This window comes from Peromyscus leucopus, chromosome 13, assembly GCF_004664715.2.
Source record: "Peromyscus leucopus breed LL Stock chromosome 13, UCI_PerLeu_2.1, whole genome shotgun sequence".
Taxonomy (NCBI): Eukaryota; Metazoa; Chordata; class Mammalia; order Rodentia; family Cricetidae; genus Peromyscus; species Peromyscus leucopus.
This window is the reverse complement of record NC_051074.1, coordinates 10221183-10248395: the sequence shown is the minus strand read 5'-3', so window position 1 is coordinate 10248395 and position 27213 is coordinate 10221183. Positions and strand designations below refer to the sequence as shown.

At 46.7% G+C, this 27213-nt stretch overlaps 1 protein-coding gene across 2 annotated transcripts in view; it reads left to right on the top strand.

The window, feature by feature from the left end:
• Positions 1 to 27213, top strand: part of Pask (PAS domain containing serine/threonine kinase) — a 39267-nt gene that overhangs the window by 11011 nt on the left and 1043 nt on the right. For both annotated transcript variants that reach the window (XM_037210139.1, XM_028890627.2), the window contains 13 exons: positions 1558 to 1698; positions 2397 to 2531; positions 5273 to 5533; positions 7187 to 7355; positions 8338 to 8488; positions 10871 to 12342; positions 12435 to 12616; positions 12989 to 13156; positions 18066 to 18191; positions 18305 to 18439; positions 20545 to 20744; positions 24036 to 24169; positions 27024 to 27170. In XM_037210139.1, the coding sequence (XP_037066034.1) occupies positions 1558 to 1698; positions 2397 to 2531; positions 5273 to 5533; positions 7187 to 7355; positions 8338 to 8488; positions 10871 to 12342; positions 12435 to 12616; positions 12989 to 13156; positions 18066 to 18191; positions 18305 to 18439; positions 20545 to 20744; positions 24036 to 24169; positions 27024 to 27170 (3421 nt within the window). The remainder of the gene's footprint in view (positions 1 to 1557; positions 1699 to 2396; positions 2532 to 5272; positions 5534 to 7186; positions 7356 to 8337; positions 8489 to 10870; positions 12343 to 12434; positions 12617 to 12988; positions 13157 to 18065; positions 18192 to 18304; positions 18440 to 20544; positions 20745 to 24035; positions 24170 to 27023; positions 27171 to 27213) is intronic.

Here is a 27213-nt window from a genome sequence, read left to right as displayed (position 1 = left end):
TCAAGGGATCCCAACTCAGGTTCTCATGTTTGTATGCCAATTTAACTGCTGAGCCATCTCCTAAGGCCTCTGAAATGATACGTTTGTATCACTACACCCTATTCTTGCCCTTGAAACCACACATTCCATTTATTTGCCGGGTGGTGGTGGGATGGGAGTATTTTCCTGGAGAGTTTTGGTCCTCTCCTAGGCTGCTGGGTATATCTAGGACATTGACAGGTGAGTTGAATTATAGGATGCTAAGGGCTAAATTCTAGGCATGAGAACTTGGACAGGGTCAGTTGCATCAACAAATTAGTGGGTCAAGAAGCTGATTACTACCAAGAAAATAATTATAGCCTTTAGCAGATTAATGCCTCTTTATTTTTTTTTCTTTTTGAAAATATTTTATTGTTATTTATGTGCATGTTTATGTGTACGTACACATATGTTTGGGAACTCAAGGAGGCCACAGGAAGGCTTTGTAATAGCTACAGGGGCTGGAGTTATAGGCAATTGTGAGTTGCCCAGTGTAGCACTGAGTAGTTATGCTCTGGAAGAACAGTAAGTACTCTTAACCACTGAGACATCTCCCCAGCCCTTAATGCTCATTTCATTGAGAAGTTACAGATCCTACTTTTTTTCCTGCTACCTTACCATGAAGCTGAGTATATTGGTCAGTTTTTCAAAAGCACGGGACCAACTATGTATCTGGCTGATGGGATTTATTAGATTGGTTTGCATGGTTGGAAGCTGGATAGTTCTACAATAACTGTGTGCAGGCTGAAGAGCCAGTGGAATAGGAACCACTCAGTCTAGGAATCTAAAAGCCTCAGAGCCACAGGGACTGATGATGCAGCCTCAGTCTGGAGGGTGAAGCCCCCTAGAAAGTTGCTGATGCAAGTGTGAGTTCAAGGCTGAAGACTGGAGTTCAGTCCATGGGTGATAACCATAGCAAAAAGCACCCACACACGTCAAAAGCTGGGGTGATAATTTATACCTGTAATCCCACTACATAGGAGATCAGGAGTTGAAGGGCAGCTTGGGCAACATGGGGGGCTTGAGATCAGGCTGGCCCACATGAGATCCTGTCTTAAAACAAGTAACAACAAAACCCACTAATACCAACAGCAGAAAGCTAGTTGAGTGTACATGTGAGCTCTCCTTACCTGCTGTTTTTCTTTTCCTTATAGGCTCCTGCCTCCCATTCAAGAGTAGTCTTGCCTTCCTTGGTCCACTGACACACACCAGTACTCTCTGCAAGTACCATCATAGGTACACCTTGTGTGTGTTTTAGGAGTTTTCTAGGTGTTTCTCAATCAAGGGTGGCAACCAAAAATTAGCCAGCACACTGAGTATGAAAACCCTCTTGATAAAAATTTACTCAGACTGTAGCACTGAAGACTAGAAGCCTCGTTTATACTTGGATAGGTTTCTGAAAGTGGGCAGAGCTTGGCTGCACTGAAGCCTTGATGCCCCGGGGAAGGTCTCTCCTGATGAGGTGCACTTTGCCCTGCTAGTTGCGGAATGCACACTGCAGTTGCTGTGCATCCTGGTACAGGAAATGTGTGTCCACAGGTGGACGTCATCAGCCGGAGTGGGGAGAAGATTCCAGTCTCTGTGTGGATAAAGAGGTTGCAGCAGGAACGGGGCTTGTGCTGTGTAGTGGTTCTGGAGCCTGTGGAGAGGGTCTCAGCCTGGGTTGCCTTCCAGAGTGATGTAAGTGTACTTCCAAATCTCAGCGATCGCCTGCTGACACAATGCTCTCTTCCCTTTTCATAACTTAGGGAAGGAAGTGCCAGGCCTAACTGGGTTTGCCTTAGTTATGGCCCTTACTAACTAACTGCATGCTTGGGCAAGAAGTCCAGTCATTGGTGCCTGAGGTTTTCTTATCCATAAAATGGGAACAGTAGAATCATAACTACTCAAGATTGTTCTTATGCTAAAGATGTCACCCTTTAAAATAGTACTTAAACATGAACTGAGATGTAGTTCCTGAAGAGTCTGGTGTGGACCAGGGCTTTTTGCCTTTTCTTGAGGGAGGAGGGGCTAGTTTCGAGACAGGTTTTCTCTGTGTAGCCTTGGCTGTCCTGGAACTCACTCTGTAGACCAGGCTGGCCTCGAACTCACAGAGATCCACCTGCCTCTGCCTCCTGAGTGCTGGGATTAAAGGCATGTGCCACCACCACCCGGCTGGAGCAGGGCTTTTGGAGAGTGTTCAAGAAAGTCATTTGGGGACAATGAGGAAATGGTATTGTTCTTGTGAAAGCCCATGGCATGTCTCTTGTGCTTTGGATACAGAAGTTGTGACATTGTTTTTGCATTTGGTTTATAAACACTAGAGCATAAACTTCAGTGACATTTAAAGATAAGTGTGAGAAGCTTCTGTCAGGAGCATTGCTTTTTTGTCCCCCCAGGGAACTATCACATCATGTGACAGTCTCTTTGCTCATCTCCATGGGTTCACATCTGCAAAGGATGTAGTTGGGCAGTGTGTCACAGACTTGATTCCATCTATGCAGCTCCCTCCTCCTGGCCAACACGTCCCAAAGGTAGGTGCCTGAACCATCTGTGCTGGGTGCTGCTGGGTCTTGAGTTCTTAGACTAGACCCTGTAACTTGACTGCAGGATCGTTCTTGGCTGGGACAAAGCTCCAGCTCTTTGAGGCTCCACCAAAGCCTAGAGTCATGTGGTCTCCTGGCTGACGAGCCTTGTCCCCCCAGCCCTCAGCTTCCTGAGGGTCCAGGAGAATGGGCTGATCTATAGGGTAACCTTGTACCCTGGTTAGAGTCTTTAAACAGAACAGGTAGGATTTTATATAGAGACACATGATTATTTCGGGGAGTTGATGCTGTGATTATGAGCCCCCCTGCAAGCTGGAGACCCTAGGGTGTGCCCTGGGTGTGGCTCATCTAAAACTGAAGGTCTGAGAACCCTGAGGGCCTATGGAGGAAGGGCCAGAGCTCAAAAGCAGAGAGCCTGGAGTTTTACATGGGGCATCCCAGCTGCAGAAGAGAGATTCTGATTGGTCCTTCCCTCATTTTTCTCTTCAGACCTGTGTAGCCTTGGCTGTCCTGGAACTTACCTTGTAGACCAGGCTGGCCTCGAACTCACAGAGATCCTCCTGCCTCTACCTCCCGAGTGCTGGGATTAAAGGCGTGCGCCACCACGCTTGGCGGTTTTGCTAACTTTGTAAGAAAAGGTTTTTTCCCCTTCTTTCCTTCCTTCCTTCCTTCCTTCCTTCCTTCCTTCCTTCCTCCTCCCTCCCTCCCTTCCCTCCCTCCCTCCCTCCCTCCCTCCCTCCCTCCCTCCCTCCCTCCCTCCCTTCCCTCTTCTTTTTTATTTCAAAGGAAAGACCATTCAGAATATTCCCCAGGTATGGTTTTCTATACTTAGTCCCCTATGCTGACTTTTATATGTGAAATTTTCTAGTTCATGAGATGCAGGTTTGCATGGGATGTTGTTACTGAAGAGTCTGGTATGGGCCAGGGCTTTTTGCTTTTTGTTTTGCTTTGTTTTTTGAGACTAGGTTTCTCTGTGTAGCCTTGGCTATCCTGGAACTCAGTCCGTAGACCAGGTTGGCCTTGAACTCATAGAGTTGTCTTGCCCTCTGCATTTTCTGTTCTACTCTGAAGAAGTAGCCAACAGATTGGCAGGGCATTGGCTGGTGGCAGTACTGTATGTAGAGTCCTGTACAACAAAACTGCTCCTGACCAGCTCACAGGCAGTCTTCTAACTTCCTGAGGCAGGTGTCCTGGAGATGGCAGGAGAAGACATATGTAAGAATCTTCTCAGCCCAAAACCAGTCACCATCTCCTCTCGTAGCAGATGGAATCTATACAAGGGGAAGTCTGTGTCCCTTCGCATTGTTGGATTCATGAGTCTTGGGGTCAAATGAGATTGGCAGAGGTGGGTCCTGGTCAGCTCCTCCCTCTGAGGTAGATGGGTTTTGAATTCTCATTTAGACCATTGTTCAGGGCTCATAGGCTGAGTCCTCGCTATGCTCAGGACAGGGAAGATGAGCCACCAGACCTCCAGCATAGTCCCTAACTTTTTGTGTCTTCCAGGGTAGGCCCTGAAACAGTGGAAAAGAAAGCCAAGGTCTAGGTTCTCACCTGAAACCTGATTCATCCTGGTTAGAAACACTGCACTAGTCAAGTGTGTTTTTTTAGTTTAGTTTATTTGAGACAAGGTTTCTTTGTGTAGTCCTCACTGTCCTGGAACTCTCTATGTAGACCAGACTGGTCTCAAACTCACAGGGATCCATCTGTCTGCCATCCAAGTGTTAGGATTACAGTGTACATCACCATGCCTGGCTATATTCAAAATCTTCATTGGAAAATCACATGGCTTCCACATAATTGAAGTAGATGGTATATAATGTGAGGATTTGGTTGTATGTTGGGGGAGGAGCTGAGAAGGTAAATGGTTCCCTCAGTGGACAGTTACAGTAGGAAAGCAATGCCTCTAGGATGGAGGGACAGAGGACTGGGTGTGCAACCGTGACTGCTGTCTTAGTTGCTTCTCTTGTTACTATGAAAAAGGAATACTCTGAGAAAAGCAACTTGAGAAAGAGGGTTTATATTAGCTTACAGTTGAAGGGTACCGTCTAAGGCAGCAGGAGTACGAGGCAGCCGGTCACATTGCTCCCACAGTCAGGAAGCAGAGAGTGATGACCGCATGCTGCTGCTTAGTCCCCTCTCTCTACTTGCACAGTGCAGGATCCCAGCCAAGGGAATGGCGCCGCCCACAGTGGGCGGGTCTTCCCACCTTAATCAATGCAATGAAGATAACTCCCCTACACATACCCAGAGGCCTGTCTTGAAGGTGGTTCTAGATTCTGTCATGGTGACCCTCATCATCACAGCTACTCTCATAGATGGACTATACATTCACTGAGACTAAGAGGTGCTGGAGAAACGTGACAGCTCTTTCCCTTCCAGACTTGGAGCTGAGGAGAAGGATGCAGCCTCTCTATACCAGCAGGCTGTAGTTTGGCACAAATGCCTGCTCGGGATGAGGCTAGGTCCAGTCCCCTCATTGGCTTGCACCTTGGTCGTCTCATTATGCATTCGTTCTGGACCCTGAGTCCTCCAAGCCTGCCGCTGCTGTTCCCAAGGTTTTGGTTTCTTTGGACAGGGTGGGGCTAGGGAATAGTCAAGGGGAGCAGCATGGGTGAGGGATGTTCCTAGCACCGACACGTGAGTGCAGTTTGGATCTGAAACATGACAGCTCAGGATTCTGTTTACATGGTACTTCTGTAGTACTGAAATGCAGCTGCCCTGTCTTTCAGAGTCTCAAGATTCAAAGGTCCGTTGGGAGAGCCAGAGATGGTACCACCTTCCCTCTGAGTCTGAAGCTCAAATCCAAGCCCAGTGGAAAGACTGTAGCTGACAGTGAGGCTGCTTCTGAACCAGGTTACCAGGCATCTGTGTGGGTGTTCTGCACCATCAGTGGCCTCATCACCCTCCTGCCTGATGGCACAATTTATGGTGTCAACCACAGCTTTGCACTAAGGTTGTTTGGTTATGGGAAGACTGAGCTCCTGGGTAAGGTAGGCTTGCCTAGTTTCCTAGATCCGCAGTACTCTGAGGAAACTGTTCTACATGTTCATGGGACCTGTACCTGATGGGCTGTAGAACTTACAGTCTATACTCATCCTGTTTACAACCAACCAGCTCATATTCCTGGGTCCACATCAGTGGCCACTCTTGAATTGTGTCCTGGATCATTCCAGAGATGGATGTGGGTCCTCTGCTTGGGATCTCTGTTCCCACCCAGCTGACTCTGGTCTGGCCTTTTGAACCAGGTTTTGATCACACTGTGGATACTACTAGTGCACACATCCTGAGTGAGCATAGTTGGTGGTGGGCAATGGAGGAGAAAGGATTCTGTAACCGCTTTTCCTGAGCTTGGGCTTGGGCTTGGGTAGATGTCTTACTCACCAGGAGACAGGCCATTCGCCTTAATTTCCCTTTTATTTTTACCCAGGCCTGTAGGGTGCAGTCTCATCATGGCTCTGTACAAGCCTCCATAGACAGTGTAACACTCTGAGTCATGAATGAGCCTGTTAGGCCAGGCTTAGTAGGGAAAGTTCATTTTGTTCCAGCTGGGACAACCCACTAGCTGAGTGTGGAGTCCTGAGGCCCTGAGAACTCAGATTCTTGGCTTGGATGCTGTTTGGAACATTCATGGGAGCATCCTGCCTTTTAAGTCTCATCTCAGTCCTGGAAGCCATGCCTCACAGCTCCCACAACTTCTTCTTAGTTAGGAGATGGATTCCAGTGGTGTTCTGAGCCCACTGGAAGGGCGCATGCCTCCCATATGCTAGAGGGGATCATGGAGCAGCCTTGGGAAGCCACCCACTCCTGCCACTTTTGGCACCTGCCTGTCCCTCCCCTCCTGTGGACACCTGTGGAAGCCCACCAAGCTCACTGGTTCCTGGGTGCAGGTGCTTACGGCCTTTACTCAGCACCTTGACCACCTGGGGACTGCCTCCAGGGCAGGGGCTTCTGTCTCTTTTTGTCATTTCTACTGGCTGATACTAGAATGTGTGTGACAGGTGGTTAGGAGTATTCTCCTATAAGGCTCTAAAAAGACGTTATTCTGCTGTTCAATAAAACCTTAAGGAGTAACTAACCTAAAGTTTAGTTGAGCTTTCTTGATTAAAAAGCAGTTAGCATACTCCCTGGATGACGGCTTTCTGGATGAGTATTACAGGCATGGAGACTCTTAGAGTCTTGTAGGTATAGATGCTTGGCCCTCACCGGCAGCTGTCCAGGATGGAGGCTGCATACAGTTCAAAAGCAGCATCTGAGTGAGCAGATCTTACTGTGATAATTTGGGCCCTGATGGGTGCACATCAGTGTTCTTGGACCAAGAGCTCTATGATGTTAGCTTGGCAAATACAGGGTCTCTACTCTACCTAGAGCAGAGAATATGAAGCCACAGGCCAGATGTCTGCTTGGAGACATGTAGGTATTGGTTGTCTTTCTGTGTTGTTTGCCTTTTTTATTAAAAAAAAAAAATGAAAAAAATTGTGCATTATGTGTCTGTAAATTAGCCAAACTCGTGTGACCCAAGATCTTTCCCACTCTGAGGGCTGAACTGTTCATATTGCTGATATTTTCATTTTTTCCAGAGGATGAGTTCAGTGGGTCAGAATGAATCCTCCTAGATTCTGAAATGTCCCTGCTTTGCTCCCTAGAACATCACTTTCCTGATTCCTGGTTTCTACCACTACATGGACCCTGCATATGACAGTTCTGTACAGCTGCCAGATCTTGTCGACTGCCTGGACCTTGGCAGTAAGAGTGAGCCTGGGGAGATGAGCGCCGATGCCCAGCAGGACTGGGAACTGGCCAGTGGGGCCCAGGGTAAGGCACAGCCTCCTCCACTGCAGTGCTTCTGTGGCTGCCTGGCCCTTATAGGCTGTGGCTTCTGTGACAGAGAGGAACAGAGCAGAAGCCATTGGTGAGCTCTCCAGAAGCTCAAAGGTGGGAGAGTAGTGGGAGGCTTGTTCTAGTTTGAGACTCTGTCTTGTACAGGCCTCCTGTTCCTCTTTCCCTGGAGATGGGACAGCTGTAGGTAGTTTTTTTACAACCATGTCAGCATCTAGAAGGCAATTAGGAAGTCCTCCAAGACTGAGCCATTTGTGCCTGTGTCTGAGACAGAAATAGCCAGCCCAAGTCTTGTCCATTTAAAGAGAATTTATAACCAAGCCAGGTGTCGTGTCCATACTTGTAATCCTAAGTTGTAGGGTTGCAGTTATTTGAGGCCAGCCTGGAATACATAGAAAGACCCTATCTGGGAACAAAAGCTGCCTCCCAGGAACCCCTGCCTGCCAAATAATAACAATAATATGTTTATGTAGTTTCGTGTAGTATAAGGTTGAGTTGTTTTAGCATATCATATTTATTTATGAATTATGTTACATACCCGTTGATCTCAATATGTTTATCCCAGTAGTTTAAGGTCTTCAGTGACTGGTTTGTAGAGACAGTGTAAGCAGTCAGCTTGCTGTCCCAAAAGATCCCCTTTGTCTCAGGATGCTGGGAGGGTGTGGGACTTGCTGATACCCTGCAAAGCCAGTGTCTGATCACTTGGGAGTTTGTGGCAGTGCTGAGGCCTGTGAATCCAGGAGTTGTGGGGTGGGAAGACTTCTGATCTAGGGAGGAGAGAAGCGATGGAACAGGAACAAATATGAGGGATCAGTGCTAACAGAACTGGAAGCTCTTGGTGTGCTTCTGACGTACTTTCTTAGTGTGGGCTGTCTGAGTAGTTGAGGTTTTGATACAGGTACAGGTGTGCTTTAACACAGAGTGCCTGGGAATAGAAAACTCTTGATTTTACTGTTAGATCCAAGGGTAGATGTGGTGTTGGCCCGTGACCCCATCCTGTCACAAGAGGAAACCCTGAAGGTGGTAGGACAAGTCTCCCTTAGGACTCAGACACCGTTGGAAACTGGATGCCAGATACTTCCTTCTTACTCGTCTCAGTCTTCCCTGGGGTAAGTGCTTTGGTGGGAGGTGGCAGGGTTACTAAACACCAGGTTAGGTAATATCCAGCTCGTGGGTAATAATGACAGTGATGACTGATGTGTACTGGCCGCCCGCTCTGTCTGTACACACTGGTGCTTTCTCCTGTTACTTGACTGAGCCCTTTCAACCCTTGTAAGAGAGCACCCATGATGTTATTCTCATCTTATGGACAAGGAGACTGTTGAGAGGTCAAGAAAATGATAGAAGATACAACTTTAGAGTTTTGAAAATCATTTGAAACCATTCTCTTTATATATTTTGAAACAAAGTTATTCATTTTGAGTAAAGGGAGTTTATATTGGAAAACTTTGAAAGGTAGGAATAAAAATTCATTTGTCTGTCACCATAGCATTTTAATGTGTCTAATGGTGAGTTTGTTCTGCTGCAATCTGACACAGAACACACCATGGTACTTGGTTGCAAGATGGAATTACTCTGGGTAGAATCAGAGACTCACTCATTATTCATGAACTTCTTTAGATACTGATATTCTAAGAGCTTGAGTAGCATCCATCACATGTAAAGTATAGTTAGTTTCTACAGAGATTCATTCATTCATCTATTTGTTTACTCACTTCCTTACTCCACAAACTTGTAGAAGACTTAAGGTCTCATCCCCCAAAGTTACAATGTACTCAGGAAGGTGAGCTTACATGGTAAGAAGTATGAAAAGTCAGGACTTGTTAGGAAGGGAGTGAGTGAAGTGTGTTCTGAGGAAAAGATGCTGAAGCTTGAGTAAGTTGTTCATGGTAAGCCAGGGGCTCAAACAAAACAAAACAAACCACCAAAAACTCCAGGTGAAGTACTTGGTCAGTAAGTGGGTTCTTGGCTCACCAGAAGCCAGCCCTGCTCCCTGGCAGGAGGACCTGAGGTTCCTGGGGCAGCCTGGATTCAAGTCCCAGTTGCCTTATGTGAACTTCTCCTGCTGGGACTAGAGGAGGGGCTTCCTAGATCCGAAGGGTCACTTGAAAACCTTTCTGTGCACCTCTCCATAGTGGCCAGAATTTAGTGGCAGGTGATACTTGGCTTCCCGGGCAGCTGGCAGGTTGCTGTCATGCTAAAAATCAGGGATTCTAAATCTCCAACACAGAACCCCCCCACCCCCAAACTTGATGCTAGCACAGTGTTAATGGTCAAACCGTTACTGAGCTAGCAAGAAGCCATTGGTGGCCTTCCCTTGGCCCTTGCAATGCAGGGGTTTACTGGCCATACTGTAGGGACAAGATCATGTCCCCAGTCTACTAGTTGTCCTAGCAAGTATGACCTGTGACCTTTCTAAAATCTCAGAGCCTGTCTGTCAGGGTTTGGGGTGGAAAGGGGAGCAGGTGTGACAGTAGACAGGAAAACAAATCCTGGGAACCACCAGCATTTGGAGATTCTAAGGGGGTGAATACCATGTCCAGGCCTCTTGACAAGGTCTTAATGAGGCACTTCTGGTGTGCATTCCCGTGCCTTCATCCTCAGAATGACCCTGTAATTTGTTCCTGGAGAGTGCTGTATGTGCCCTGTGACTTGAGAAATGGACAGAGAGGGAGGGGAGTGGTGGGTAGATGGAATACTTTCTTGCTTGGTCTCTCTGCAGACCTTCATCTCATTCCTGCTTCTCCAGGAAGACTTTGCTTTTATAACTCGACCCACACCTTCCACTGTGGCGCTATCCTCCAAGGGACTTCCCTCCCTGTCTCTATGGACTTCTGCCTTACTATTTGTGGGGACCCCCATTCCAAGACCACATAGCATATATACCCTGATGACCAGGTGTTTGACCTTAGTCCTGGCTGGTGTGAGCAGCCACTAGTATAGTAAGCTGTGGGTAAAGGATGGGCCGGTGATGGTCGGTCATCCTGCCTGGACTGCATAGAGCCTCCTCGCTGCATGTGCAGCTTCTTCACACTGAATGTGCTCGTCCTTGCCCTGCTGTGTCAGAGGGCCTTCACCTTCTCCTCCCATCCTCCTCCTCCCATCCTACCTGCTCCTCCCCCTGGTCTCCTTGCTCCTCACCTCAGCTCCTTGTATGCATTACTTTGCCAGCCTTTTCTGATCTACCTCCCCAGTCTCTGTGTATCTAGGTGTTGGATGGTATTGAGAATCAGCCATAGCCGGCTGTCATAGAGTTTATTAAACACTCTGAAATCCATTTCAGTAGTTTTCTTTGATTCATCCTTGGTAAATGTAGATTTATATGAAGAATGTTTGAGTAGATATTTTATTTTTTAGCTTAGTTACAAAATTGAGAGGCTTTCTGTTATAACTTTATCATGCTGAATGCATTGCACTTGTCTCTCATAGAGGGAGAGTCAGTGTGATCTCTCATTGCCAGTAGTGACTGTCATCCAAATTCCTGTCTCCAGGGTGGACAGCAACCCAGTTTATGGTGAGCATTCATTGCCCACAGACCATCAAAGCATTCCAAAGAGAAACCTGCTAGCTCATGGTGGACAGTTACTGTCTCAGAACCAGCCAGACACTCCAGAAGTATCCCCTCCAGTCCTTAATGAACATTTATTGTCTGAGATTCAGAAAAATATCTCAGAAGAAAGCCCACTAACCCACAGGAAATGGTTATTGCCCAAGGCCCAGCAAGACACCACGAAAGGAAGCCTGCCAATCCACGATGAGCAGTTATTACCTGCAGGCCAGCATGTCAATGTCTTGGGGAAGGAGAATCCTTCATCAGCAGAGAGCTACAGGAAGGGTCTGTTAGAAGAAAGCAGGTCCAAACCAAAGGATGCAAAACTGTTTGCTTCACGGGAAGATTCTGAGCCTCCGGTCCCAGCTAAGGACAGGAGCAGCAGCATGGACGTGTGTAGTCTGCATCAGGAAGCCCAGCTGGAACTGATGGGCGTCAGCAGCCCCAGCAGTCCTAAACCCTGGGCCGATGCCACCATGCCTGAGCCCCATGCCACAGGGCAGCTAGCAGGAGGGGGCTTCCTGACACACTGCCCACAGTACAGGAGTGAGTGGCTCTTACAGCAGAGAGCCCAGGACTTGGCTCCCAGCCCCTCTGGAATGGCATGTGTCTTGCTTGGGACACCCACTCTGGATGAACCGTGGTCAGGAGTGAGAAATGACCGAGAAGAACTGCAGACTTGCTTGATCAAGGAGCAGTTGTCCAAGTCGAGCTTTGGGGGAACTCTGGGCATCTCCTGTGTGGAGCTTGTCCCAGCAGAACATCCTCCTTTCACTGCCCCTGTGTCCTTCTGCGATCTGGGAGGCCGAGACCTACATGCTAGCCACTTAGGCAGCTCCTCAGCCTGCTATGCTTTGGCCACCGACCTCCCTGGTGTCCTGGAGGCAGTGGAAACCCAGGAGACTGATGTGAATTCTTATTCCTGGAACCTCAGGGAGCTCTTTCTCAATGACCAGACAGACAGAACTCCATCACATTGTTCCTGTACCACATCTGAACTCAGCGAGACACCTCCTTCAGTGGTGGGCTCAGATTTAGATGTGGGTGTTCTGCACAGGCAGAGGTCAGATATTCTAGGTGACCGAGAGATGTTGCTCCTGACTGGCACCTATTTTGACCTTGGCGAAGGCAGACAGTTACAGGAGATGGGCGCAGGACATGATCGAGCAGAACTGTATGACATTTCTTTGGTATCCTCTGAACACTGTGAAACTAGTGACGTAGGAAGCCCAGGCTGTGGCCCTCCCATACCAGATCCTGGTTCTGATGGTATGTGCCTATTCACAGAGAAGCCCAGGCTGAGTGCCCAGGTCACTTCCACTCCTGTGGCACCTGGGGTCTCCAGCCTGCAGCAGGAGATCCAGGAGGGCATCTACTCTGGAAGCTGCTACCACCGCGATGGCTTACGACTGAGTATGTTCTGGGGAAGAGGCTTTTTAAATCATAGCAATGTTAAATGAGGTCATTGGAGGGATTCTATACTTCCTCACCTCCCTGCCCTTCAGGTATACAGTTTGAAGTGAAGCGCGTGGAGCTCCAGGGCTCTGCAACCCTGTTCTGCTGCTGGCTGGTGAAGGACCTCTTACATAGCCACCGGGACTCAGCCACCCGAACCCGCCTGCTCCTTGCCAGCCTGCCTAGCTCCACCCACTCCATGCCTGACCTCTCTGGATCCAGCTTTGGAGAGGTTGGTATCTGTGGTCAGCTCACTCCTCTGTTCACTTTCTACTGTGCTGCAGGCTCTCCAGGTGGCATCGCTGCCCTTTTGGCTGGAATGGGTGGAGGGTCTGTTGCTTTTTAACATTGTCTTCTAGTACCTGTGTAAGTATAAAGCAAATGTAGGACTTTAAATGAATATATACCTTGTGCAGTGGGTGTAGATGCATTTAGACATAAACTACTTTGGGTTGGTGGGTGGACACTGCCAGAGGGCTCCGTGGAAGATTTTCAGACCAGGCCCCTGTGAGCACAGGAAATAAGAACAGCATGATGAATGCAGGAGCTGTGCTGATGGAGATGAGGTGCTCGTGATCTCCCAGACCTTTCTTTGTCTCCACAGGTGCTTAGAGCCAAACCTTGGTTTGAGGAGTCCCCAATACCTGCAGAGCTGGAGGGGCTGGCGGCCTGTGAGGGCGAGTACTCCCATAAGTACAGCACCATCAGCCCACTGGGAAGTGGGGCCTTTGGCTTTGTGTGGACTGCAGTGGAGAAGGAGCACAACAAAGAGGTGCCTGGTTCATGTGGGGATGGCCCTACTGGAGGTCCCATCGATAAGGCGGAGACTGTAATGGAGGAAGAGGGACCAGGGTGCGGGTGCTTTCCAGATCTAGGAGGAAGCTTCTGCAGTACACTCTCTTAACTCCAGCAGAAATAGCCCTGTTGAGTTTCACATTCAGATCTTGCTTTCTTGCAGGCTCTTGGGCCCTGGCCAGCCTTGTTCTGTGTTTACACCTCCCCTCTTTGAAGACGGGGATTAGACTATTCTGCTACTGTCCACATGGCTGATAATTCATGGACATGCAAACTTGCTTTTAAAACTAAACTTAAGACTTCCTCTGCTCAAGTGGAAAAATAGATCTCCACCAAACAAAGAAGCAAGATAGCTAACAAACACACTCAGGGTCTGCTCAAGATTTCTTATGATAGCTCTCAGCTGGGTTTGTACTTCATGCCTCTTGGGTGCCAGGCATTTTTTAGGTACACTGATTCATCCAGCTGGCCTCCCACCCAGTCATTAGGGCCATTCCTATGCGTTCCTCTTCTGTCTGAGCTCTAGAACTCACTGTCCTTTGATCCCAAATCCCACTCAGAAGCAGCACCCACTTGTTGGTATGAACACTGTCAGGCTCCCCAGGCATATACCACTAGCCAGATCCTGGACGGCCCTGGAGTATTGCCGCAGAGTCCTTTATTATTACTTGTTGCTGGAATGTACCAAAGATCTGTGTCTGAGGTGGCTGTTTGATATTCTTTCTGGTTCTAGGAATTTTTAGAGGATGTTTTAGAGGATGCCATAGCATGGCAGTTTTGTCTTGTCCTTCTTTGGTTCGCTTTTCATCCTTCTTCCTTCCTGTCATTGACTAGGTCCCCAGAACAGTGTTACTTGACAGTTGTGCCACTGGGTCCCTTAGCTTCCTTTCAGTTTGTCCCTGTGGTACCTTTCACTTCCCAGTGAGCATTTCATTTGAAGACATCGTATTTTATTATTAGCCCATCCGGCTGGGTAAATTTTTTTTAAACATTTATTTGAGTGTGTGTGTGTGTGTGTGTGTGTGTGTGTGTGTGTGTGTGTGTGTGTGTGTGTGTGTGTGTGTGTGTGTGTGTATGTATGTGACTGTGTGTGTGTACACATGCACGAGGTCAGCGAACACTTACAGGAGTTGGCTCTCTTCTTCTACCATATGGGTTTTGGGAATCAAATTCAGGTGGTCAGGCTTATTGGCAAGCACCTTTACCCACTGAACCATCTCACTGGTCCCTGAATTTTTCTCTCTTTAAGAATGAGTTTGAGGGTCTGGAGACACGGCTCAGTAGTTAAGAGCACTGGCCACTCTTCCAGAGGACCAAAGTTTAATTCCCAGCACCCATATGGCAGCTCACAGCTGTCTGTAACTCCAGTTCCAGAGGACCCTGTGCCCTTACACAGACGTACACACAGGCAGAACAACAAACAACAGAAAAACAATCATTAAAAAAACTGAGTTTGGGTGGTCAACTATTGAATGATGTCTTTCTAGCACTTATTGACATGATTGTACCGTTTCCTTTATTAATATAACACTAATGGATTTTCTTTTTTGTTTTGTTTTGTTTTTCAAGACAGGGTTTCTCTGTGTAGCTTTGGCGCTTGTCCTGGAACTCACTTTGTATCCCAGGCTGGCCTCGAACTCACAGAGATCCACCTGGCTCTGCCTCCCGAGTGCTGGGATTAAAGGCGTGCGCCGCCACCGCCTGGCCTACTAATGAATTTTCTTATGCTCCTGGATTCCATCCTTAGTTATATATAATATCTTTGAATAAATTGCCGGCTTTGATTAGCTGTTTTATTTATTTTTATTTTAAAATTATTGATTATAGGCCAGGCATGGTGGCACATGCCTTTAATCCCAGCACTCAGGAGGCAGAGGCAGGTGGATTTCTATGAGTTTGTGGCTAGTCTGGTCTACATAGAGAGACCTGTCTCAAAAAATGTTTAAATTATTATTGTATGTATGTACATGCATGGTGTATGTATAAGCGAATGTGGAGGCCGGGTGGCAGCTTGGATGAGTTGGTTTTCTCCTTCTGCTCTCTGGTTCCAGGGCTGCAACTCAGGTCACCTGGCTTGGCAGCAAGCATCTTTACCTGCTGAGCCATCTTGCCAGCCCTAAAATTGATGATTCCTGTTCACTTGGTGTCCTGATTTTGGATTTGCTAGACTCATTTCGTAGATTTTTTTGAGGGATAGATTCATTTTATTTTATTTTTGCACATGTATATGTGGTATACATGCCTGTATATTTTATGCATGCTCTTGTGTATTCGTACAGTATGGAGGTCCAGGTTTGATGTTGTGACTCTGAATCACTCTCCACCTTCCTGAGGCAGGCCTTTCAGTTGAATCCAGTGTTGGCCCATATAGCTAGTCTAGCTAGTCAGCTTACCCTGGGGTCCCTTGTCTTCATCTAATGAGAGCTGGGCAGGCCACCGTGTCTACCTGCCATGTACATGGGTTATGAGGTTCTGAACTGTGGTCCTCATACTTGTGTGTCAGGCACTTAAACCACTGAGTCATCTCCCCAGCCTCAGTTTCTCTGTTGGATGTGAATACCAGCACTATTAAGACTATTCTTTGGTACCCATGTCAAAACTGGCTGTGGTGTGTGGGTTTGTTTCCTGAAGCCATACTGTTTTGATGATTACAGCTTATAGTAAGTTATAAAACTGGGAAATGTTGATCCGACTTTGTTCTTTTTCAAGACTGTCTTGACTGTCTTGCAGTTTCATATGAGGTTTGGATCCCCTTGTCCGTTTCTACAAGAAAACTAGCTGGGTTGTCCTAGCAATGTGTAGCTTAACTTGGAGATTCTTGCCATATTAGTATTCTCTTTTCTGCTCCATTAACAGGGTTGTCTTCCCATTTACATGCATCTTTAATTTCTTTCAACAGTGTTTTGTAATTTCAGTGTATAAGCTTGTTCTGTGGTTAAATTTTCGGTTTTTTTCTTTTTGTTTTCTTTTTTTTTTTTTTTTGAGACAAGGTCTTACATAGGCCGGGCCTTGAACTTAATATGTAGCTGAAGATAACCTTAGACTCCTGACCCTCCTGCATCTACTTCCCATGTGCTAGATTGACAGGTGTGAGCTATTATGCCTGGTAAATCTACATTATTCTTATATCCAGTTTCTTGTGTTTCTTATGTTTATATTTTACTTGTTGTAATACATTTCTTACTGTATTAATAACTGAATTAATTATATTACTATATATTAATTATATGAAGTAATTTTCCCCAAAGAGTATATACTTGAGTATTATACTTAAATGTACTGAAATGGATTTTCTCAGAACTTTTTTTTTTTTTTTTTTTTTTTTGAGACAGGGTTTTTCTGTATAACCCTGACTGTCCTGGAACTCACTTTGTAGACCAGGCTGGCCTCAAACTTACAGAGATCTGCCTGCCTCTGCTTCCCAAGTGCTGGGATTAAAGGCATGCGCCACCACCACCTTGCTTTTCTCACAACTTTTTAGACCTGTTTCTGATGTCTTCAATCGTTATTTCGAAATAAATTTTGCTTCTAGCAACCTAACTTCTTTTTTCTTCCTGTAATTATCAAAATTGAATTTTAAAAATTGTCAGGATATATTTAGGAGTTTGTGTGTATTTATTCTTGCCTGATGCTTGATAAGACTTTGATCTAGATGCCTCAAGGTTTATTTTAAAAGACTTTATTTTTTGTTTTTATTAATCCTCTCCCTTATTTCTGTGAAACTCACTTCAGGCATGTGTGGTAGCTCCTGGAGATTACCTGCCTTTTTTGTCTTCTTGCTCTGTGTAGGTGGAGGGGCGGCAGGCATCTCCTCTTACGATGTCTGAAGCAGACCACCTGCTGGCTGTTGACCTCCCTTTCCTGGGCACTGAGCCCTTTCCTCAGTTTCTCAAGACCCCAGCGGCTTGCTTCTGCCTCATCTTTCTGAGTTCTTTCACATCTCTCTCCCTCCTTATCATCTGCAGAGTGTCTGCTTCTCCCAGACTATACCTTCTCTTCTCCCGATCAGTGTGAAAGGTAGTTGTACAATGCAGATGCTTCCGACTGCTACTCCTGCTTCTGCCCCCACCTCAACACTGGTCACTGGCTTGGCTTCCTTCAGGTCCGGGCACTTGCTGGCTTTTGTTCCAGCTTTCCTCCCTTGTGCCGGCCTGCTTAGTGTCTTATTTCTTTTTCCTGGGCACTCAGCCTTCCCTAGGATGTGATGCAATTTACTGTCTACTTCTCAGTGAAGGATCAGCTCCTTGGAGCATGACAGTGTCTCTCACTGATACACAGACAGGCCCTGCTGGAATTTTTACCCAGGGCTGCTTTACCTGCGTGCCTAGCATTCCGTGTAATAGCCAACCTGTTGAGTGGCAAGCCCGTCTTGTAGTGAATGACACGCAGCCTTTCTTTCGTTATGGTGGAACTTTGTCCCATTGCACTGGTAACTGAATGCCCCTTGCTGTTGCTGGGTGGTGTTTCTCATGTTTACTACACCCACCAGGCTTGAGGGACTCCCTGGTTAATCTCAACATCAGGACTGGCACTGGTCTACCAATGAGAGTTCCCTTTATTTTCTCTACTTTTTAGGATTATTTCATTCTCTTGAGGGTGATAGAGAGTATTGTGGGAACACTTACCATAAGGTTTCTGAGACTTCTTTTCTCCAGCAGTGGCCATGGCTCCTCAGCACCTCCAGGGACCCCATCTGTCCCATCTCACCCTAGTAGACAGGTAGAAATCACCAGCATCTCTGTTTGGCTGCTGCCTCCTCCTTTTCTTCTGTTGCAGGGATTTGCTAAGCTGCTTCTTCCATGGCCATGGTCTGGGTGGTAAGTGTAAGCTGGTAGTGGCACCAGGTTTAACATATGGTAGAGGTCTGCTCTCCTTCTCCCGTACAGGTGGTGGTGAAGTTTATTAAGAAGGAGAAGGTTTTGGAGGATTGTTGGGTTGAGGACCCCAAACTTGGAAAAGTGACTTTGGAGATCTCAATTCTGTCCAAGGTGGAACATGCCAACATAATCAAGGTGGGTGGTGGTTTTCTGTGTGCTCTCACCCTCCCTCATGTTGCTTCTCCAACATTAATTTATTGATTGGAGGTATTTTCAGACAAAGCTAGACCTGGCCTTGTCTCTTTCAGGTTCTGGATATATTTGAAAACCAAGGGTTCTTCCAGCTGGTGATGGAGAAGCATGGCTCTGGCCTGGACCTCTTTGCTTTCATTGACCGCCATCCCTGCTTGGATGAGCCCCTGGCGAGTTACATCTTCCGACAAGTGAGTGTGGGCCAGTGCTGCGCGGGGTGGATGTGGGTAATAGAACGCCATGTCTGCAAGGGTCAGTGGCATGTAGTCAGTTTCCTCAGTGAGCCAGTGTTTGCTTTCAGCCTGGGGTTTATGAGGTGAGAGACATACTTTGAAGAGAGAGTTGTGTGAAGTAGAGAAAGTGAGGCTAGAAGAAATTACGAGGGAAGTGTATTTTAGTGATTAAAATTTATTCATATCTGTATAGTGTTTTTATACCAGTCATAAACATTAAATAACAAAGCCAAATAACAAAGTGCTGGTTGTGAGCCCTGTGCGTGCGTGCGTGCGTGCGTGCGTGCGTGCGTGCGTGCGTGCGTGCGTGTTTTGAATCTGTGTCCTCACGAGTAAGGAGACCTTTGTGTAGCCTTAACCACCTAATGTTGCCTTTTGTCTTGATCTGTTTTCTATTTGAATGTGTGTGGATCTTTGCTCACCTGCTGTTTTATAGACACGGGAAAGCGATTAGCAGATCTGGAAGGCGACTGGGAAGCAGGAGGGAAAGGAGGGCAAAGACAGTGACTCATCTGAGTACCAGAAGGCGGTGGCTGCTCCCTAGGTGCTCCCACAAGTGTGTGGGTCATTTATACTTGTCCCATAATTACTTCTGAAAGTGACGTGATTCCTAGTGAAAGCTTCTTTCGTTTACAGTTCTTCAAAGCTGTAAACTCCTGAAAGTTATTTGGATTCCTGAAAGTTGCTCAGGCTTCTACATGTGTGTTTCAGCCATTGTGATATGCCAAAAGAATGCCCACCGCCACACTTACACTTCCTGTTGGAAGATTATACGTTTGTTTTATTTGTTTCTATTACTATCTGTTTATCATTCATCCATTCATCCATCCATCCATCCATCCATCCATCCATCCATCAGCAGTGCTACCCAGGGATCAGGACCATGGGCAGCTATATGGACACAGGGCAGAGCTGGGGCTTGTAAAAGGAAGGATGAGCTCAGTATGATTTAGTTGTAGTGAGATTTTATAATCTTGTTAAAAATATGGTTTCTGACTAAATGTACAATTTCAGTACTCCTGACAGTGAAGTGGGAGGACCGAGACTTCAAGGCCACTCGGGGCTACAGAGCAAGATTCTCCCCTGACCCAAGTTTTCTGATTTGTTCTAATATATATGTGTCTGTGTATGCATGCACGTATGTATGCTCATATGATCATGAATGTTCAAGTATATGCATATATGTTCATGTACATAAATATGTACATGTATGTGTGTACTCATAAATCTATATATAAATATACAGGCAAGTGATTATAATGTATACTTTATTTTTTAATTGATTGGGCTTAGTTGACATGCCATTAACTATCTTTCTGATTCAAACATTTTTCATTTGGAAGTATAAAATTGTCTCCAAAGATCAAAATGATCGATGTTCAAGAAATCACCAAGTTGATCGCTCTAGTTGGTATCCAAATTGTGGTGCAGATAGTCTTCCTGAAGACCATTAGAGATACAGCATGCCTGGGCATGGGTGTTAGGATGCCTGCCTTCCAGAGGCAGAGTGCTATATACAGTCTGTTTCCTGTGGAGCTGCTTACTCCACATAGTGGTGGATGTGCTGCCTGGGGAGTGGCAGGGAACACACCACACAGAAGAGCCGCTGGAGCTGCATCAGGATTATCTGCTCCTGCTTTGACCTCAAACTGCTGCACACACTCTGTGAAAGACACTTTCCTTCCCTGTGAGCCGTGGTACCCACACAGTGCCTGTGCATGGGTACTTTGCATGTGATACCAACCAACAGTATCCCTCAATGGCCCACATGTTTCTAAGTATCTACTCGGTGACCTGTCTTTCCTGCTGAGATGGTTATGGGTCAAGTGTCTGCTGGGAGGCTTTCTTTGGTGAGTAAAAACAGACATCGTGAGCCATTGAGTTTGGGTTGCTTGCTGGCCTGTACCAGGCACGGTGATACACTCCCAGAACAACTGTGCCTCCTGTCCATGCAGAACCATATTTCCAGTACCCAGAACTATGCTCTGGAAAATGTTTTCTTTTCTTCTTCCTAATACTTACTTGAATTGCTCTTTGAAGTGTTCTCCTGTCTCTGATTCCAGCTGGTGTCTGCTGTAGGATACCTGCGCTCCCAAGGCATCATCCACAGAGACATCAAGGATGAGAACATTGTGATTGCCGAGGACTTCACAATTAAGCTGATAGATTTTGGCTCAGCTGCCTACTTAGAGAGAGGCAAACTATTTTATACTTTTTGTGGAACAATCGAGTACTGTGCACCTGAAGTTCTCATGGGAAATCCGTACGTATCACATGCTCCGTAGTTTCCTTTCCTCTTGCCTCTTGCATCGTGCCCATGACTGTTGTGGTTTTAGGAAGAAATGGCTTCCGTTTGTGCCTTTTTCTTGAATAATGAGGACAATGTTCTGGAAAATAAATGTGCAGTAGGCAGGAAGCTGGATGATGGACATAGGGGTGCATTCTACCATTTTACCTTTTGATTGTTAGGAGTTTGATGTTACAGAAAGTTAGAAAAATAGAAGCTAAAGAGGAAAGTCTCAAAAGCGGAATTCTCTGAATGATTCCTGTAACTTGCTGTACTTACTGAATATCAGGAATAATCATTATTTCAAGTTTTTGTTTATATATTTAACTATTTTTTTATTTTTTGGTTTTTCGAGACAGCCCTGCTGTCCTGAACTCACTCTGTAGACCAGGCTGGCCTCGAACTCAGAGTTCACTGCCTCTGCCTCCTGAGTGCTGGGGTTAAAGGTGTGCAGCACCATTGCACAGCTTAGTTATTTTTATTTGATGTATATGGGTGTTTTGCCTTCATGTATGTCTGTATAGCATGTTCAGTGCCTGCAGAGACCAGAAAAGGGTGTTGGATCCTGTTCTGGTTAGTATTTTGTCAGCTTGACCCAAGTTAGAGTCATTGGGAAGAGGGAACCTTAATTGAGAAATGTTCCCACCAGATTGGCCTGTGGTCAGGCAAGCATGTGGGCCACTTTCTTGATCAATGATTGCTTGGGCTAGGTGATGCTACTCATGAGCAGTAGATCTTGGGTGTTAGAAGAAAGCAGTCTGAGGGTCTGCAGAGATGGCTCAGAGGTTAAGAGCACTGCTTGCTCTTCCAAAGGTCCTGAGTTCAATTCCCAGCAACCACATGGTGGCTCACAACCATCTGTAATGAAATCTGGTGCCCTCTTCTGGACTGCAGGGATATGTGCAGACAGAACACTGTATATATAATATATAAATAAATCTTAAAAAAAGAAAGAAAGACAGAAAGAAAGCAGTCTGAGCAAGCCATGAGGAACAAGTCAGTAAGCAGCATTCCTCAGTGGTCTCTTCTTTGGTTCTTCAGTTCCTACCCCTGCTGAGATGGTTATGGGGCAGGAACTTAGCTCTCCTGATGATGGACTGTGACCTGTAAGACAAACTCTTTCCTCCCCAAGTTGCTTTTGGTCAGAAGGTTTTACCAGGGCAATAGAAACCTACTTAAGATAGATCCTCTTGGACTGGAATTTCAGAGAGTTGGGAGCTGCCATGTGGATGCTAGAAACAGAACCCAAGTCCCCTGAAAGAGCAACCAGTACTTCTTTTTTTTTTTTTTTTTTTTTTTTTTTTGTGATATATATTTTTTATTTTACAATACCATTCAGTTCTACATATCAGCCATGGGTTCCCCTATTCTCCCCCCTCCCACGCCCTCCCCTTACCCCCAGCCCACCCTCCATTCCCACCTCCTCCAGGACAAGTCCTCCCCCGAGGACTGTGATCAACTTGCAACCAGTACTTCTAACTGTGGAGGTATTTCTCTAGTTCCAGCAATCAAAATTTCAATAACCATGTTGGCCTGACTATACAACAGGCCCAATAGCAAGAGTACGAGCATGAGGAATGATGGGAAGGAACTGTGGGGCTCAGATTCTGGGCTTTGAACTCAGGGGTCAAAGCTGGGTTTGTTGCTCTGTAGTTGGGGAGCCTGTGGGCAGCAAGAACCTGACCTGAAAAGACCTCTTTTCTTGGGACTTGAGACAAAGAATTGAAATGGAGCTCATTGCCCACGTGTGTAGGGACTATATAGAAATTGCTGATAGTGGTTTGTACTGTACACACAGGGATTGTGGTCTTCGCCACATGCAAATAGGTGTGTCTATATAAAATGCCCTTCCTAAGTCTCATTTACACAATGGTATCTTCCTCCTCTACCTGCATAAATTTTGGTGAAGTATATATCATGTGTCTCAGGAAGAGAGTGGGTGGTTAGAGGCACAGAATGTTTAGCTAGCTCTGTGTGGGCTTATAGAATAGTGTGTAGGGTCAGCAGATAGGCGTGGTCAAAGCTGGATTTCACATTGGGCCTGATCAAGTCCGGATTGTCTGCTCAACCCTACCTTGTGTGAGAAACCTTCAGCAGTGGGGGCTGGGAAGCGACCAGACTGTTGTATAGTCAGTGGCCTATGTCTTCTCAGGGCACTTTTCAAGTCACAGTCAGAAAGTGAATGATCTTGGTAGCTCTCACTGACTCCTGAAATTTGGTCTCCCTGACCTGCTGCTGGACTGGCCCTTGGGTGCACTATGACTAGGCTTTGTGCTACTAACAGAGAGTGCCAGGGGCAGGGAAACTTTCCCTTTTGGAGTCTCTGTGTATGTTCAGAGCCACCCTAGCAAGATGTTGAAGGGGATGTAGTTTCTCTTCGGATCTGATTCGGTTGTCCCTGTTGTCAGTGAGTGTCCTGCTCTGGACCATCCTGTAGTGGTTGAAATGTAGTCAGTATTGACGAGGAACTGCATGTCAACTGGTTCACTGTACCTGCTGTGTGTGGCTGGTCTGCTGCTCCACACCCAGGCTCTGATGCTTCCATCTCTGTACTTAGTGCCTTCCTCCTGTCTTCTGTCTACGCTGCTTTCTGCCCCCTGCCCATCCTTTTCAATTGTATGTGTGCTGCTCATGCTGTGGCCTCTTGGTCAGGACCTTGTCTCAGTCTACATCCTTCCTTCCACGTTGCACACACACCCCTCCATCTCATCAGGCAAAGGCTCTTTAAGAACATTCTTCCTCCTTGTTTTTATACCCTTCTTCCTCAGGGGTCAGCAAACTCTTGGTTGGCTAAAGGCAACCTCCCTGGTGGCTGGTAGTATGAATGAAGTTAGAAGAACACCTCCCCTCTTCCCTCAGGCTTGCCCTTCCAGGTGACCCCCGGTCCTGATAAACCCCTCCATCCTGCCCTTCATTTCTCTCACCCCTCGGCTGTCACTACACTTTGTCCTTCTGTGTTTCTCCCCGTTTGTCTTGACTTTGAGCACTCTTTTCTCTCACCTCATGACCTTTGTGTAGGGTATTCCATCACCTTGTTCTGATGCTGCCTGTGCCTCTGGTGACCTTTAGTGAGGCCACATTGTGACTTGCTGCCCACTCTTGCTCTCCTCACCCTGGGAACCTCCTTTTCTGGGGCAGCCCTGCATGGCCTGTGAGAATGCAGCTCTGACTGGGGTCGGCAGGCTCTGGCACTCAGTGGGGGCTGCCTCAGTGAGCTGTGTACTGAGTGCAGGGAGGCCCTGACATGCTCTCTGTTCTTCCTTGCAGCTACAGAGGGCCAGAGCTGGAGATGTGGTCTCTGGGGGTCACTCTCTACACGCTCATCTTCGAGGAGAACCCCTTCTGTGAGGTGGAGGAGACCATGGAGGCAGTCATTCATCCCCCGTGCCTGGTTTCCCAAGGTGAGCGTGAGCTCCATATGGTGAGTGATGCCACTGCCTGAGAGCCCAGCACTTTGTTTCTGTCTCCTCTCTGTCTGTGCTGATTAGCTCTTTTACCTTTCTTTTTGATTCTAACATTTTGATCTGAGCACGATAATTTTAATGTGACTCAAAACATTTTTTCTAATTTTAGTAGTGTCCCTTGGATCTTCAAGGCTCTCTTGGAAGTGACACTCTGCAGTCAGTAACCTTGTCTGTGGCAGCATCTCTGTGGTCAGATGTTTAACTTGTGTCAGGTGCCCCATTTGTGGAGGAGGGTGGTGTCAGTGCATGGAGAGACTTGACCTCACTCAGCAGCTCACGTGGAAAAAGTCAGTCATACCCTGAGCCCTGTGAGCAAATGTGACAACAGCAAGCTGAGGCCGTGGGACTTCAGATCTGTAGTGAAGGCCAGGGTTCAGACTTTGGGTTCTTAAGCTTGGAGCTGATACCCCAGGAGCCTGAAGCCTAGAGGAGCTCACGGAGCTGGCAGATGTCATCCTGTGGTCCCACAGCAGTCACTTACTGGGAGGACCCAAGTGGTAATAAGATCTTCAGTCTGTAGGTTAGAAGCCTCTGTCTGTTCTAAGAATTCCAGATAGGCCTTACACAACAGATGCCCATTCAAAGTTGCAGGAGCTGAAAGTCTGAGTAAAGGTGGTGGCAGGTCCAGTGCTTGTGAGGCCACTTAAGACTGTGGGTGGCACCTTTTTTGCTGTGTCCTCATAGTGAAGACAGAGAACCAGGCTTTTCTACCTCTTAGGACACCACCTCCAGTCTTCCTCTGCACTCATGGCTTCCTCTAACTCTAACACCTCCCAGCAGCCCACTGCCCTGCACCGTCACATTAGGGGAAAGCTCACTAACACACACTTTGGAGGGGCATACTCAGCTACAACAGCCTGGAAGAGGACTTTAGAGCTTTACTAGTTGTGACTCCCTAAGATGCTGCAGTTTATGTGGTGTATTGCTCTGCTCCAAGGCTGCTCCATTGGTTCTGATTACACAGGTTGGGTTCCTGATGATGAGGCTCACAGAGGTCCTGGACAATACGTACACATACTTAGAGGAAACAGGACCCAAGTGCAGATTAAGGTTGGGCTCCTGTTAGAGCTTAAGCTGCCTCCCCACAGAATGATCTGGGGTACTTGAGATGGCTACTGCCTTCCCTTGTATGTCATGATCATCCTCATGTATGTTCTCATGGCCAGAGCTGATGTCATAATTAAGGTTTCCATTGCTGAGATAAAGCACTATGACCAAAAGCAACTTGGGAGCTTACAGTTACACACCACAGTCCATCACTGAGGGAAGTTGAGGCAGGAACTAAAACAGGGCTGGAACCTGGAGGCAGGAGTTGATGTAGAGGCTGGAGCTGATGTAGAGGCTGGAGCTGATGTAGAAGCCATGGAGGAGTACTGCCTCCTGGCTTGTTCCTCATGGTCTGTTCAGGGTGCTTGCTTGCTTGCTTTTTCTTTCTTCCTTCCTTCCTTCCTTCCTTCCTTCCTTCCTTCCTTCCTTCCTTCCTTCCTTCCTTCCCTCCTCCCTCCCTCCCTCCCTCCCTCCTCCCTCCCTCCCTTCCTTCTTTCTTTCTTTTCTTCTTTCTTCTTTCTTTCTTTCTTTCTTTTTCTTCTTTCTTTCTTTCTTTCTTTCTTTCTTTCTTTCTTTCTTTCTTTCTTTCTTTCTTTCTTTCTTCTTTCCTTTCTTTCTTTTTTTGTGTGTGTGTATATGTGTGTGTGTTTTTGATGAGTTTCTATGTATATCCCTGGCTGTCCCTATAGGCTGGCCTCAAACTCACAGAGATCTACCTGCCTCTGTCTCCAGAGTGCTAGGATTAAAGGCTTGTGCCACCACTGCCCAGCTTCATCCTACTTTTTTATAATACCCATTACCACTATCCCATGGGTGGCACCACCCACATTGGCCCTCCTACTTCTGTCAAGAAAATGCCCCACAGGCCAATCTGGTGGTGGTATTTTTCCAGTTGAAGTTGTTCCTTCTTAAATAACTCTTATTTAAGTTTGTGTCAGATTGATATAAAACTAGTCAACACACCTAGTAAGCAGCCATCTGAGATTTGTGTAGGCGGAGTTTTCCTGTCCTGCCCACCAGTTCCCAAATAATCACACAGAGGCTTAATATTACTTAAAAATGTCCAGCCATTGCTTAGGCTTGTTACTAGCTAACTCTTTTTTTTTTTTAAATAAGTTTTTTTTATGAGTTTTATTATGTATACAGAAGAGGGTACCAAATCTCATTACAGATGGTTGTAAGCCACCATGTGGGTGCTGGGAATTGAACTCAGGACCTCTGGAAGAGCAGTCGGTGCTCTTAACCTCTGAGCCATCTCTCCAGCCCCGTTACTAGCTAACTCTTACACTTAAATTAACCCATATTTCTTATCTGTGCTTTGCCATGTGGCTCATGGCTTGTTACCTCATTTTCTATATGTCTTGCTTTCTTGGTGGCTGGCTGATATTCCTCCTGACTCTGTCCTTTATCTCAGCATCCTCAGTGTGATTGCCCTGCCTTGTTATAGGCCAATTAGCTTCTTTATTAATCAATGAGAGTAATACATATTCACAATGTACAGAAGGATTGTTCCACAGCAAGTTTGATTGAGCTGGATCTCAGCTTACATGCTTCCATTTTAGAGGTGATAGATTCATAAAGGTATTTTCTGAGAAAACCAGGCCAGGCCTTGAAGCCCTAGGACTCCTGGCTGCTTCCTTGCTTTGTGAGAGGTTCTGTGAAGCAGGATACCCTGAAATCTATAGGTCTGAGATGTGTTCCATTTGACTTGGCCTGGTTCCACCTGTGTTCTTTATGTCCCTAGAACTTAGGAATCTTCTGTCTGGGCTGCTGCATCCTTCCCCTGAGCAGCGGACCACTTTAGAGAAGCTGATCATAGACCCCTGGGTGACACAGCCTGTGAACCTTGCTAACTACACCTGGGAAGAGGTGTGTCGGACCAACCAGCCAGGTGAGAAGTCTCAGCCTCCCCTTCTCCCTCCCTCCCTTTCCTC